General features: G+C 41.2%; 1 protein-coding gene across 12 annotated transcripts in view; it reads right to left on the bottom strand.

The window, feature by feature from the left end:
* Positions 1 to 3,225: 3,225 nt before the first annotated feature.
* BMPR1B (bone morphogenetic protein receptor type 1B) overlaps positions 3,226 to 14,141 on the bottom strand; it is a 394,237-nt gene continuing 383,321 nt past the window's right edge. For all 12 annotated transcript variants that reach the window (XM_049104973.1, XM_025424270.3, XM_025424260.3 and 9 more), the window contains 3 exons: positions 12,760 to 12,935; positions 8,741 to 8,871; positions 3,226 to 7,194 (listed from right to left, as the gene is read on the bottom strand). In XM_049104973.1, the coding sequence (XP_048960930.1) occupies positions 7,069 to 7,194; positions 8,741 to 8,871; positions 12,760 to 12,935 (433 nt within the window). In that variant the 3' untranslated portion in view covers positions 3,226 to 7,068. The remainder of the gene's footprint in view (positions 7,195 to 8,740; positions 8,872 to 12,759; positions 12,936 to 14,141) is intronic.

Raw genomic sequence — 14,141 nt, 5'->3', positions numbered from 1 at the left:
CAGAGAGTGTTGCCTCCTTTGTTTCTCTCTTTTCTATGCCCAGTGTGGAGCCCAACTCGGGGCTTGAACTCGCAACCCTGAAATCAAGACCTCAGCTGAGATAGAGTTGGACACCTAACCAACTGAGCCACCTGGGCCCCCCTCCTGTTTCTTTATACCAACACTCCTCTGTGTGAAGAGTCACCCTGTGTCTCTTCAGTAGCGCAAAAAAAGCTCTTGGATTCTGCAAGGCTGGAAATCACAACCTCCCCTAGGGACCGGAGTCTAGAATGGGAGCTTCTCAAGCCTCTTTGCACACTGGAAGTAGCCTTAGAAACTATTAGTGCCTGACTCCCAGGCCCAGAGATTCTGATTTTCTAGATCCAGGGTGTGGTTGTTACGAGCATTTAATGCCCCCAGGTGATAGTGATGAGCAGTCAGTGGGGAGAACCAGAGTCTCGGAACAGCTGCATCAGAAGGCCCCTGGGAGCTTGTGGATAAAAAGAATATGAGGCCCTCCCCCTGAGAGATTGGCTTTTAAATGAAGTTTGCAAAGCACTGCACTGATAGGGAGGAAATGAAAGGTGAGCCCAGTAACCCTGCAGGCCCAGAGCTATAGCAAATGCCACCACACACATGCTCAGCTTGGCACAGGACCCCTGGTCACTCCTGGAGGTTGAGCAAGCAGAAGGCCCTGAGTGTGCAGCGGAGAGGGACTGCAAAACCCAAGCAGAATTTAAGGTGGCCCTTCCCTCAGTGAGACAACTACTTGGAGAAGTGCCCTTGGATGGACCGCAACCTGCCCACCCCTGCTCAGGTGTGACCACAGGAGTGGGTGGCAATCATATCAACGCTGAGAAACCGCCCCCTCCTGAGGGCTGGGAGAAGGTGACTCCAGACGGACTTAAAGTGAGGGTCACAAATGTTTGTCAGTCCTAGGGAAATGGTGACAATACGTAAACCAGATCCTGTGGCTAGAGAATTCAACTTCATCAAAAAAGATGAAAATATAATTGAAGAACCAAACAGTACTTCATAAAGAGCACGGGGTGGCACAGACTCCCCCCTACTACCCACTGACCCCTACTTTGGAGCTTTGGTAGCTGGGATCTCTGTTGGGAAAGTCAAACCTAGAAGAGTTTCCAAACAGGTCAGTGCGGGCACTGAGACCCTACCTGGGTCAGGGTCACTAGGGAGCTCTGAGGCCTGGCCTCCTGCTGTGTGGGGCCTTCTCTGCCATCATAGGGGCACCAGGCAGAGAATGTTCCTCAGTCCCAGAGGTCTCTGCAGCTGAATTATTATGAGAACCTAGAGTAGATATGACTTTCCAGAAACAAAAGTCCTTCTGAGAATGGGGTCATCTGTATGTCGCTGTTGTGACTAGAAAAAAAAAAATAAAAACCTTAGAAAATGACCTGTGTCAAGAGAAGACTGTTCTCCTCAGCTGGGATGTATTATCCATCTGCCTTGAAGTCCTATGAACGCCCACAGCGTACAGAACTGGGGCGTAGGGAGGGTAGAAGAAGTGTGCTTGCAGCAAAGTGTGACTTCTTCCAACCATCGCTAGCTTTATACCCTGTTGAACTATTATCAGTAGGGAAAAGCAATATTTAGGGGCACCTGCAGCGTGCTTGGAGTGGGGCCTTCACATACTCGTCTCATTTGTTCCCCCTAAGAGCCCTATGTGATGGGTATTTTTATCCCGTTTCAGGGGAGAAAATGGTGCTCAGACTGTGTACTTCCACAGAAGTGAGAAAGTGAAAACCATGGAATGTGAGCCAAGTTGATCTGAATCCCAGTGCTGGGTTGAGTTATCTTGGCACAAGCGCAACTGGCTAAACACAGCCAATCACATGACAACTCCTGAGTCCCCGGGAACTAAGATGCAAGCCTTTCTAGGCTCTCTGTGCCCAAACAATTCTGGGTTTCCTCTTTCCTGATCCAGTCTCCAACAGATCTCCTCGCAACTTAACTTTTTACCCTGCCTTCCAAGATTCACACTCCATGAAGAGATCACCTAACACTTCCCCTCACCCTTGGCAGAGGGCTTTCTCTTGACACCGTTTCCAGGGCAACAGCATAGCCTCAGTCCTCCGTACCCACACACTTCACAGCTGGGAGGAGAGTCGGGGTCTTTCTCCTACCGTCCTGCTGCTTACAGACCGCTGGCCTTGCGTGGAACCCACTGCTTTGCGTTTTGGCCCATCAGGCCTGCTGGGCCCCAGTCTCTACTCTGCCCTCACAGACTGCCCCATTTCCCCCGCAGCCCTAGAGAACTTGGCCGTGCCATGTTCCTTTCTTTAGGATCCCACCCTCCTTGGGACCTCCAGGATCCACAAAGATGGATCCCCAGCCCTGACTTCTGTGTTCCTCTTCCATTACGGATAATCTCATCCATTACCGAAATCCTCCCTCCTGGGATCACACCCTCCCACCTGTCCTGAGCCTCCCTGCTCCACCCCCACCCCCAAAGCGTGATGTGGGCTACAGCCCCCTTCTCAGTCAACCCCAGCAGGGCTCTTTGTGCTTAGACCCGGTTTCTTTCAACCCACCAGCTGCCTCCACTTCAATCCCTACCCGACTCTGGGCTACGTCGGCCATCTCCCAGATGATGGTGAGCCGTGTTTTGCGTGATCCATTGCTGCACAGGCCTGAAAACCCTCAACCCTGAATGAATCCATCTGGGGCGGTCTTGATGCCTACATTTTGGGAGCTGACAGAAAGGTGGCCCTATGACTTTGTACTAAGAGCTAATCTTTAGGAGCAGCGGAGTGCTGACTTCATGCCGGATGCATGGATTATTTTGTCTTCAGAGGCGCTCCATGCCTCAGATGTTGACATTATTCTCACCATCTAGGGACATAAATGGAGTCTTTGAGAGGCGTACATTGGCCTACTGTCACACAACTGAGGGGATGAGAGAGGCTCCACACGGGCTCCACACAGGCCATACTCTTGGCCACACAGTTGGTCTCATCAGCGAACCAGGCCCTCGGCACCACCCACAACCCTCTGTGTCCCTTCTCTCAGACCACTGACTTCCCTGCCTTTCCTCTCACTCTCAAGACAGCTGTGCCTCCTAACTACAGCGAAATGAGAAGCCACCAGGCTATTTCTCTTGCTCTCCCACCACCAAACATACAAACTTACCTGTACCGCTCCCTTTCATGACTGCCTTCCTGCTGGTTACAAATGGGAAATTTTCAATGACGGGGAGAAAGGCGCTACTATAAGATAACAGACATGTTCTTTCCAGGGGGAGAAAGAAACCGTTTTATTTCGGGGAATGTTAAAACAAAGCCATATACAATTTGTAACAAATACAATTGTTTGTTCCCTAGTCCTGAATAATTACAGTATATACAAATTCAATAAGGCACTGGTTCCCCAAAAGAACACAAATGAATCTTCTTTTGAAACAGACAAGACAACAAAACCCCTTATATATTGCCAATTTTTCTCCAAAAAAATATGGCATTGTTTTTTGTTTTGTTTTACAAGAGGAATCATAATTGCTAAATTAAATCACTTCTGATACCACTTCTTTCATTCCCACTGCTATGTGACTGGGTTTTCTATGGAGATACAACTCCAGGACTATTCAAGTTTAAAAATTAGGCTCCTTTCAGTGCCTTTCCGCTCACAAACAGAAGAACCAGAACAGACCAACAACATAAAGCACCGTCACTTTGAATGAATATGCATGACTCTTAGGAGCATGAAATTCTGTCATTATTGAGTATTTCCTATACCTGACCACACAACAATCGAAATGTGTCGAAGGGTTCCCTGTAAATAAAATCTCGGCATGTTTTCTAAGAAGCTTTATGTTTTAAGAATAAAAAGAACGGTCACGAGTGACCTCTGAACGGTGCTGTGTGGGAGGTCAGAGGCCTGTCTCCTCATACACAAGGTTCATAGCACTGTCACTTGTGACTTAACCAACTACACACTTTCATAAATAAATATTATGTTTCATTTAGTACTTTATCATCCATAATAGTTTATCTCTAATCCACATAATGGAGTTGTGCCAGACCCCAAACTGAACATAATATTTATATATACATATATACTTATATAATATATACACACATACATAAACTATAGACCTGAACATCTTAGCAGACACAACTTATATTAGCTGACGACTGATATTCTCGGATTCCCTTGAACGGGAGGGAGTGATTAGGAGAAAATCTTAAGTCTTGGAAATAGTCCTGAAAGGAAGCCATTGACTACATTAACTTCCAGGTTCCCCCTTATCCTATTGAAAGACAAAACAAAAAATTAAAATTCACTTCTGAGCTACTAAAAATTTAAAAACCGACAAGGATTATTTGGAAGTGAGTAGGTCGTATCTTTTAAAAGCAGTTTAGTATTCCTTATGTAAGGAGGATTTGGGTAAAATACAGAGAAAACTCTACTCATAAATAAATTTCTACCTCATTGAAAGACTAATAACTAGGTGGATCTTTTTTAATATCTCAAGAATGATTTTTAAATGTTCATGGTAAATCAGATTGAGAATTAGAAAGTAAGCTACAGATTTTTCCAAAACAACTAAAAATATAGAAGAAATTTGGACACTATTTTAATTTCTTCCCATTCTTCCTTCATTGGAACCAACACCTCTCTAAAACTCTAGTTTATTTTCAAATCATCACCTCCCCACAAGATATTCTGATTTGAAGTTATCTCTACATAAAAATTTACTAAAAAGAACACAAATTTTTATCAAAGTGGTAAGCAAGCCCAACCTCTCTTAAATTTAGGGAAAACCAAGGAACACAAACACGTTCCCACTTAACTGGTGTCTATGTTTACTTATTTGTTTGTAGATTATCTAATTAGAGGCACTGAAACTTCTGTCCATGGCTCAGGTGATTATCACACGTAGTTCTACGCACATATTCCCTGCTAAGCTATCACAGAGAATACCATTGGACACAAGGGAAATGAACGTTTGTTTACACTGCTTTTCAGGTGATTTGATTACGTGTATATTTGGAAACACCTGTTTTTGATCTTTGAAAAACAGAAATTTTGTTCCTTTTCAAGGGTTAAGAAAAATCTGCAGTGTTCTGATTACAGGTATATTTGAAAACAGCTGTTTTTGATCTTTGAAAAACAGGTATTTTGTTCCTTTTTCAAGGGTTGAGAAAAATCTTTCCTTGTTACAAACAAAAAATACAGCTATGAAGCACTAGGAAGTAAATGCTTAGAATGGACAACATCGGTTCTCCTTCTGTTCTCCCAAACCGTGCACACAGCTCACAGCCACTCTGTGCTCTAAGATGTTTTCAGGATGAACAAGCCACCAGCTGCAAGCCTCCTTCAGAAGTAAGGAGAATATTTTCTCATTTTTCAGCTGTCATATTTTCAAAACCCCTTCATCCTTCAGGCACCAAGTGGTGAAAATGTGTTATAAAACACCGCCCCCTGGAGTATTCTGGAAGGAACGTCGTTTTTAAAAAGACCAAGGAGAAGTACTTCCCAATTCTTCCTAAACACTACAGAATTACTAAGAAACAGAAGAAATAAAGTAAGGAAATATAATGAATACAGTTGAGAGGGGTGTGCACAGTCTTGAGCTTTATGTTCCTGTTGCTAAGGAATATTGGCTCTGTCAATGATTTGACTCACGTTTCTCAAAGTTAAAACCCCACAGAATTGGGTAGGTGAGGAGATGTTTTGCACAAGTGCCACAGAGAAGAAAAAAATAAATAAATTAAAAAGTGAACTGAACATCACGAGAATAAACTAAATTGAGTCAGCACTCCTCTAAGATGTGAAATTATCATTTAAGATGTACATGCTCCATCCATATCTATTTTAGAATAATAAATCACAGCAGCCATAAGATTTTGTGGCCTCCACTAGCTCCTTCTGCTGTCCCACCTGGAGGTTATACTTATATTTTCAAATTAAAATTTAGTTAAATTAACCTGGCATGCTTTCTCTCCTCTTCACTCAGACACAAAAGAGACAGACAATTACCAAAAGAAACTGTCCTTATCTATACAAAATAAGGTATGCATACCTTCTCCTCAGTGCTTCTGAGACTGGCTCTTCTGCATATATAAGAAACAGGCCATTTGCACCCCTAACCTCATCCTCTATCCTACTGCCATTTTTCTTACGACACAGGAGCAAATGATCTCTATTTTAAAGGGCCTTGTTTTCAACACAACTGATGGCAATTTTATTTACTATTGATCCTTTCATTTGAGAGATCAAAAACATGCATGGGTCAATTCTCCGCACATAAAAACACCTTTGTCTGTGTTTAATGAAAAGGAAAGAATTTCACCATGACAGAAATGCCTTAAAAGAATCAGAAACACAAAGTGGTTCTGAAGAATACCATCGACACTTACTACTTCTAACAGAGTCACATAAAACCTTCATTTGTTCCATATCGTCTGAAGCTACAAAAGGTTACCTGAAGGAATCCCAAAATGTGATCCCAGACAGGTGGTATTTGTACCCAGGTGCATTCACATTGCTGTGGCGGCCCCTAAATGCAGGGCTGGCCAAAGTGGTCTGGGGAGGCAGAAGCGGGGAGACTCTCAGATGAGTTCCACTCTGTGTGCTCCAACTTCACAGACTGTCTTTTGGTTTGCAGAGTGCAACAAAATTTTACTAATGGAAAAAGATATTTTAAAATTTACCTTCCAGCAGAATTTCTGGAAAGAACTTTTGTTGTCATCATTTAAACTATAATAGTATAAACCTTAAAACATCTACATTATTTGTTCTATTTTGGCAAAATTAAAGTATCTTTTGGAAAAAAAAAAAAAGGCAATCCCAAAATACAGGGCTTTCTTAGAAAGCAACATGCATCATGTATCACGAACAAGTTACCCAAGCGTTTCCTCCCTCCTACAGACAGACACGATGAGAACGTGTCTCTGGAAACTTCTCTTTGTCCAGGCTGCTCCCTGAGAGGTGAGGCTGAACCCACTAGGAAGCAGGATGGTATTCAAGGCTTATACTGTGGATGCTTCTGGAACATCTTTTGCTCTTCCCACAAACAGGAGAGTATCTACTGGCTTTCTCCAGAGATGCGTGTTTCTTCCCCTCACATTAGAGTTTAATGTCCTGGGACTCGGACATCTTGGCTAGTGTTTTCTTAACACGCAGGGCTGTCAGTCTTGATGCAGGATTGTGAGCCCAGCATTCCATCATGAGTTTTCCCATCTGCCTCAGACACTGTGGGAAGGGAATGGAAAACAGAGTTACACTAGAGAAATGGATTATCTACACGGTTGCTGCTGGAGATACATGGCTGCTAGCATGGGATCTCTGAAGTTCGAATATATTTTTAAAAGAGACTCCTAAAACCATGCAGATAAAATTCCATAAAAATTCTTTTTTAATGCAAATCCTAAATGACTAAAACAGATTTTCATGTCTTCCTTATGACAGTAGCAAGCAGGTGGCTTTTGCTGATTGCAGAAGAGTGTCTTTGAAGTCGGTATTAAACAAATACAAAAATACCCAGGGAGTCTGTATTCCACTCCACACTCCTACATTGTTTATAACATTTGATAAGCTTAAATCTTTTATCTAATTCCATACTATTCAAACAAACATGGTTATTCCTAAATCACAGCTGTCTTCTACAATAATAGCATCGCACGGTACCATTTAACAAGATTAATGACCTGTGCACAGCCTCGCTAAAACTTTCTCCTGTGTTCTCCTGTGCTACATCAATTATTGGTCTTCCTGTGGAAGAGCACAATTTCACTTCATTAGAAATCCTCAGTGAAGGGATTCTGAGTAATACCAATGCCCATAACCACCTTCAAAATAATATAATTCCAGCATCTCACAAAGTTTTCTGCATAGCTCATTGGAAAAACATATGCATTATTTAGCATTTCAGTTAACGAGACACAAAACCAATGAACCAAAGGTTATTTTTAAATGCATTTAACATTAAAGAATTAGCTTATCAACGGTGCTCTTTCCACTTGTTTGCATTGGCTCTGGCACATGTTTGATGAGGTGGGTTTTGGGGGGTTTGTTTTTTATCCTGGGACGCTTCAAATTCATCTCTGAATGTCCCAGCGTGCCAGAGCCCTCCAGGACTTGGTGAGTTTGCAAGCTAGGAGGATGGACGGGCAGGATGCGGAGGTGGAGATGAGACAAGAAAGGTAATCCCCTGCCCCAACTCATTTCTTCCTTCTGAACAGCCCCTTTTCAGTTTAGGTTTCACCTCTGTACCCTTAGAGCCAGGCTGAATATGGATTTCTTCAAAGCACATCCCATCATCCCTATTCACAAAGATCCATGGCACAGTCAGGCAGCTCAACTATACCCCTCTCCCTTCTATGTAAAGAAAACTGGATTCTGCAGATGCCTATCTTTTCTCTCATCGAGATGAGAGAATGTTGGATGCTGGTCTGTCATGGAGAAAATTCACGATGCTTTAAAGACACACACAGAGAAATAATATCCTTTATGCAAACGTCAGGACATCACAAATAAATGAAACAGTGTTACCTATTGTACAGGCTAAGTGGTAACCCACCCAATATACTTTAGAAGTAGCAAACTCAAATTGGAAAAAAGGAAGAGACAAATTAACATATTACACTTAGCACCATATCAACGACTGCAGGGAAGCTCCATTACCACCACCATCAAAACAAAGGAGGAGGATTACTGTAATGAATATCTGGAATCTTGGCAAAGAGCGTAAAGTCTGTTTAGAAATTGGCCATAGCCACATGGTTAGGTCAAAGCTTACCTCATCACTACTCCATCGGTTGGGGAACGAGGGACGTAGCTTTTTGATGCAAACGATCTCTCTCATGTCCTCATAAGAAGGATCACTGGGCACTAGGTCATGATAGGGAAGCTGGTATTCTTCGACTATACCTGAAAATAGGGGTTGTTTTTAAATTATTATTACTATCGATATTTTCTGTGAGGTGGAAATAAAAGTCTAATACACAAACTATTCTCAAAGAAAAGTTCTATCAGTACTCAAGCTCAGGCTAGGAAACTGCAAAATAAAGTCTTGAAAAAAAATATGCCCAAATGTCACTTAATCTAATTAAAAATATAAATAGAAAACCTGATGAAACATATTATTACAGGTTTTCAAACCTTTTTTCTAATTTCCCAAAGCTAAGTAAAACAAGTATCTCAAATTTATTTCCAATTTTATAAAACGTGTTGTATGCCAAATTTTAAAAAAAAATCTACATTAAATCTCAATGCAAATTTGGCAGACACATCCCAAACTCATACTGCATAATATGTGACTGTTTCTATTACTGCAATATGAGATTATGAATCTCATAATAAATTTGGCAGTGTATCCTACTTGAACAAAATGTGAGATTTACATTTTTTCCTGCTTAATCATAAGAATGCATCTTTCCACATTTAAAATTTTTAAAATTAAAAAAAAAAAAAATAAAAATAAAATAAAATAAAATAAAATTTTTAAAATTTTACACACCTAAAAATATTAACTATGATTTTTTTAGGTGCAAGAGCTGTCTGACTTTTACCATTTTCTTCATTAAATTTTCTGTATTTCACCAAACTTTCTACAAATAATACATTATTATTAGAAAAAATAGTTTTTTTTAAAAAAAAAGATTTTATTTATTTAATCATGAGAGACACAGAGAGGCAGAGACACAGGCAGAGGGAGAAGCAGTTTCCATGCAGGGTGCCCGATGTGGGACTCGATCCCGGGACCCCAGGTCACACCCTGAGCCGAAGGCAGACGCTCAACAGCTAAGCCACACAGGCATCCCCCCCACCCCAAAAAAATAGGTATTGTTGAAAGAAAGGTTGAGATACAAGTCTATGTCATCTTAGGAAAATGGCCCTTATCATGACAAACTCCATCTCATTTTCCCTAGTATCTATTCTACCTTATTCCTTTTGTCCTTTGGAAAAGTAGCCTGCTTAGATCTTCTTTGCAACCCTATCTGATTTACTCCTCACAATAATTTTTTTTTTAATTTTTTTATTTATTCATGATAGGCACACAGTGAGAGAGAGAGAGGCAGAGACACAGGCAGAGGGAGAAGCAGGCTCCATGCACCGGGAGCCCGACATGGGACTCGATCCCGGATCTCCAGGATCGCGCCCTGGGCCAAAGGCAGGCGCCAAACCGCTGCGCCACCCAGGGATCCCTACTCCTCACAATAATTATAAGCAGCATCTGTCCTAATAGAATGCCACTCTGAACAATCTCTCTGGAGCACCTTTCTTCCCTATCCAAAATCATCTATTATAGAAATGTTATTGCTTCTTATCTGAACAAGATGATACTACCAAGTTGGCAGATTTTATCCAGCACATCATTAAATTCGCTGGGGTTTACTCTGACAAAATCTGGAGTCTATATTACACCCTTTCTTGCAAACTCAATCCCATATATAAAGGACCAGAAGGCTGAAAAGTTTCTTCAGACCATTCCCACTCACCATTGTTCTGTCTCTCATGAGACCACAGGGCATAATTATATGTATCTATGTTAATAGTTCCTTCCATTGTGTACCGATTCTATAGGAGATACTAAAGGCACAGGGCCTAACCCATGGGGGATGCTCACTTCATTTGAGTTCTTCCTCCCTTTCTAATTCTCAAGACAACAGCTCTGGAGACACCTGGAGAGCAAGGACCATGTCTAATTTATTCCTCTCATATTTTCCTCAGTGCCTACTGTTGGTGCCATTACCTGGCTAAATTGATATATCATGGTGGGGTGGGTGTATACATTACAACAGACACAGAGCCAATCACATAAAGTTCTGAATTAATCAAAATCTATCACTAAACTATAGACCTTACTTCTTTCTCCTTATTATGCATTAAGTTATCAAAATTCCCATAGTGGCTGCCATTTAATTGTTGTCTGAAACCTCAGGAATCCTTTTTTTTTTTTCCCTCAAAGTTTAGAAGATCTACATCCAGATGTAACTACTTCATCCAAAAGTACCTAGACTAGAAAGACAAGCCCAAAACTTCCAACATCTTCATAAAGGAATATGTTGGAGAATAGAATTTTGTGTGTTTTGCCTTTCTGGAAAGAGAAACCACACTTGCTTGTTAGGAGCCTGGTACATACCAGGCAAGGCGGTAAGTGTACTGTACAACTTATCTTACTAAATTCTTATAAACATGTTTCTGAGACAGCATTATTATCCATGTTATCCAGATGAGAAAACCTGGTTCTGAAGGATTCACTCACTTGTCCAAGGCCATACAGTTGGTATGGGGCAGAGCTGGGACTCTAACATCTCTGACAAACACATACCAATCTCATAAGGAGATAAGGCAACACCTTAGTACCTCTCAAATCCTGTGTGTGTGTGTGTGTGTGTGTGTGTGTGTGTGTGTCTGAGGTTGGCTTGTTTTTGAGTGAAGAATCATTTCTCCTGTATTCTGACCTGCAGGCTTTCCAAATATAGGTATCTTGTGGCCCTATTTGCTTTAGGTGTTCAGGAAAACATAATCAGAAAAGTAATCTTGCACTCCACTACTCCTTCAACTGCTATACACTTATCATGAGTGTAAGTGAGCATATTATTCAAAACTAGGCTCATTCCCTCTTGACAAAACATGAAACAAGGCACAATTAGTTAATTTATATCTTGGTTAGCTCTTTTCTTCTTCATAGATGATGGAAGATTTATTCGCTATCTGGTTAGGAAACATTTCTCATGTTAACTTTCCTTTTGGAGTTCTCTCACTTTAGAGGAAATGTGTTCTATTTTAAATTAAGCTTAGAATAGGCTCAGAGTTCCCCAAGTGATTAGAAGGCATTGTGTCATTGCAGCATGATCTGAGTATAAATTCCTGTTGATTAACTGTCTCTCCTCCCTATATAAGTATGAATCTAAATATAAGTTAAGCCTCTACCAACCAAAATGAAAATTTTAAGTAAGAGCTAAGATATACTGAATGCTATTTATGTACCAGGAAGTTTTAATTCTCTTTAATCCACCTCCTTCTTAAGAATTAGAACAAAGCTGAGTAACTTGTCAGAGGTTCATGGATAATAAATGGCAGGTCCAAGAATGCAGTCGCTAAGCTTTCAGAACCTTGGGCAAGCTCAATATTTCACAAAAGTGAGTTTAAACTGGCCATGATAAACAGCAGCAGCAGCAGCAGTGTGGGTTCTAGCCAAGCACTGCCATGAGTATAACCATAAACAGGGTACTTGACGCTGAAGGCCTAAGATTCAGCTTCTCACCTAAAAACTGTTGGCATCTATTTAAAGACAGATGATGCAGCAGTAAACAAATACTATGAGCAATAATAATGCCTCTGAATATTTAATATCTTCTGATGTAGTCTTACTAGGAAATCCTTGTTTGCAAGAAAATTATCATGACCAGTGGTAATATTCTTGATGCTTTCATTTCCTTTTGAAAAAAAAAAAAAAAAAAACACCTGATGTTTCAAACTACTTGTGAAGAAGAAATACAGAAAGTCAAGTGGAGCAGAGGGTAAAGAATGGGTATCTCACCCCACAATTCTGGCTCTATCTTAATCTGCAGAGAGGAAGCCACAGTGAGTGGGGCATCAGAGCTGGGGATAGGGCCCAGCAGGTTGGTGAGAAGCAGCCAGAAGGAAGCAAAGATAATTCTAAGTTGTTAAATACTGTTTCCTGGGAGGACTGTGATTGCATCAACAGAAATAAGGTAGAAAATAAAAGAAAATCTGATGTTGTGGACACTGATTTCTGATCAGGAAGCAAGGATCTGTAGTAGATCCCACAGTATCATGGTTACTTACCTCCGGATACACATCTCCTAGCGACCTCCCAGAGGATGAGTCCAAAACTATACATGTCGGCCATAATGTAAGACTGAAAGTGATTTCTGTTTAAGCTCTCATCCAACACTTCCGGAGGCATATAGCGTTTGGTGCCAACTCGGGTGTTGGGTGGTATGTCAACTTCATTTGTATCACTGAGGAAAAAGCAAAGCACTATAGGCAATGAAAAGGTTCAACACACGACAAATCGAAGTGATTTCCGAGCCAGGGTTTTAGGTAAAGGGAGGAAGGGATATCTTTTCAGGGAATAACATTTCCCTGCAAAATATCTCTTGCCAACAGTTACATTACGTATGCACGGGTAAAAACCCAGGGAAGAGGGCAAAGGGACTCTGCAACATACAAGGCTGCATTGACACTGGATCAATCGTAAACTCTAAATCATTGCTAGGTACCTATTAAATGTCTATGAAACACCTTCTTCCCCTTCACATTTCAATAGCTTGGCTCTTAAAACTGGCATGAGGACATGCCAAGGTGGTTTGTTTAAGATGGTATTTTTTAAATCAAGTGTTGCAGGGTTTTTTTGATGTATGAGCAAGTTCAAACAATGGGGGAAAAGAGGGCCAACAAAGAGAGGAAAATGTTTTATTTCAATAAGTAGGATCTATAACAAAGCTTTCTCTGAGCACCATTTCATCCACCACATAACATGTATTATTTAATAAGAGGACAAAGGGAATAACTGAAAATAATCCCAGCAGCTACATGAAAGTTTCAGAACATGATCCATTTATTATTCCCCATCTCCTGGGAGAATGTCCGTGACGGGAGGGCCTCAATGTGCAGTGTGGCCCCTGGGGAGCCATGCCTCTGCACAGGCAGCTGCAACCAGAGATCTGCCCAGAGATGCTGATGTAGTGGAGCTACTGTCGCTTAATAGGTTGACAATTAAACAAGATGGTGCGTGTAAAATTGCTGCCAGCACAACGTGGAGCCTCTATTGGAGGTTTCACTAGAATTACCACAAGAGAAGCTAGTGGTACTAAAAAGAGCAGTTAAGTCCCAGTTTTGATGAAGAAACTATCAAACAGAAAAGGGACAAAAAGTCATTATTAACCAAAGTTTGTGGGGAACTATGGAAGAACCTCGCTAGCTCCTGATTCCTAAGAATGTTTTTTCTTTGCATCACACTCCCTGGACTCTCAAGCATTTACATGTTATTTCCCCTCCACGAAGAAGGGAAAATATATCAGATAGCACATTTATCAGGCTGTGTCACAGACAATACCAAACTTTCCTAAACACTACTGGCTTTTGAACAGAATCTCTGTGTTTGATCTTATTGCCTCAATTTCTAGTTTCTGAAGCATAAGAGATGTAGTGTCACTTGGGAAAAT

This window comes from Canis lupus, chromosome 32 (genome assembly GCF_003254725.2).
Source record: "Canis lupus dingo isolate Sandy chromosome 32, ASM325472v2, whole genome shotgun sequence".
Lineage (NCBI taxonomy): Eukaryota > Metazoa > Chordata > Mammalia > Carnivora > Canidae > Canis > Canis lupus.
The sequence above is the reverse complement of the archived record's forward strand: the minus strand, read 5'-3'. Positions and strand labels throughout refer to the sequence as shown.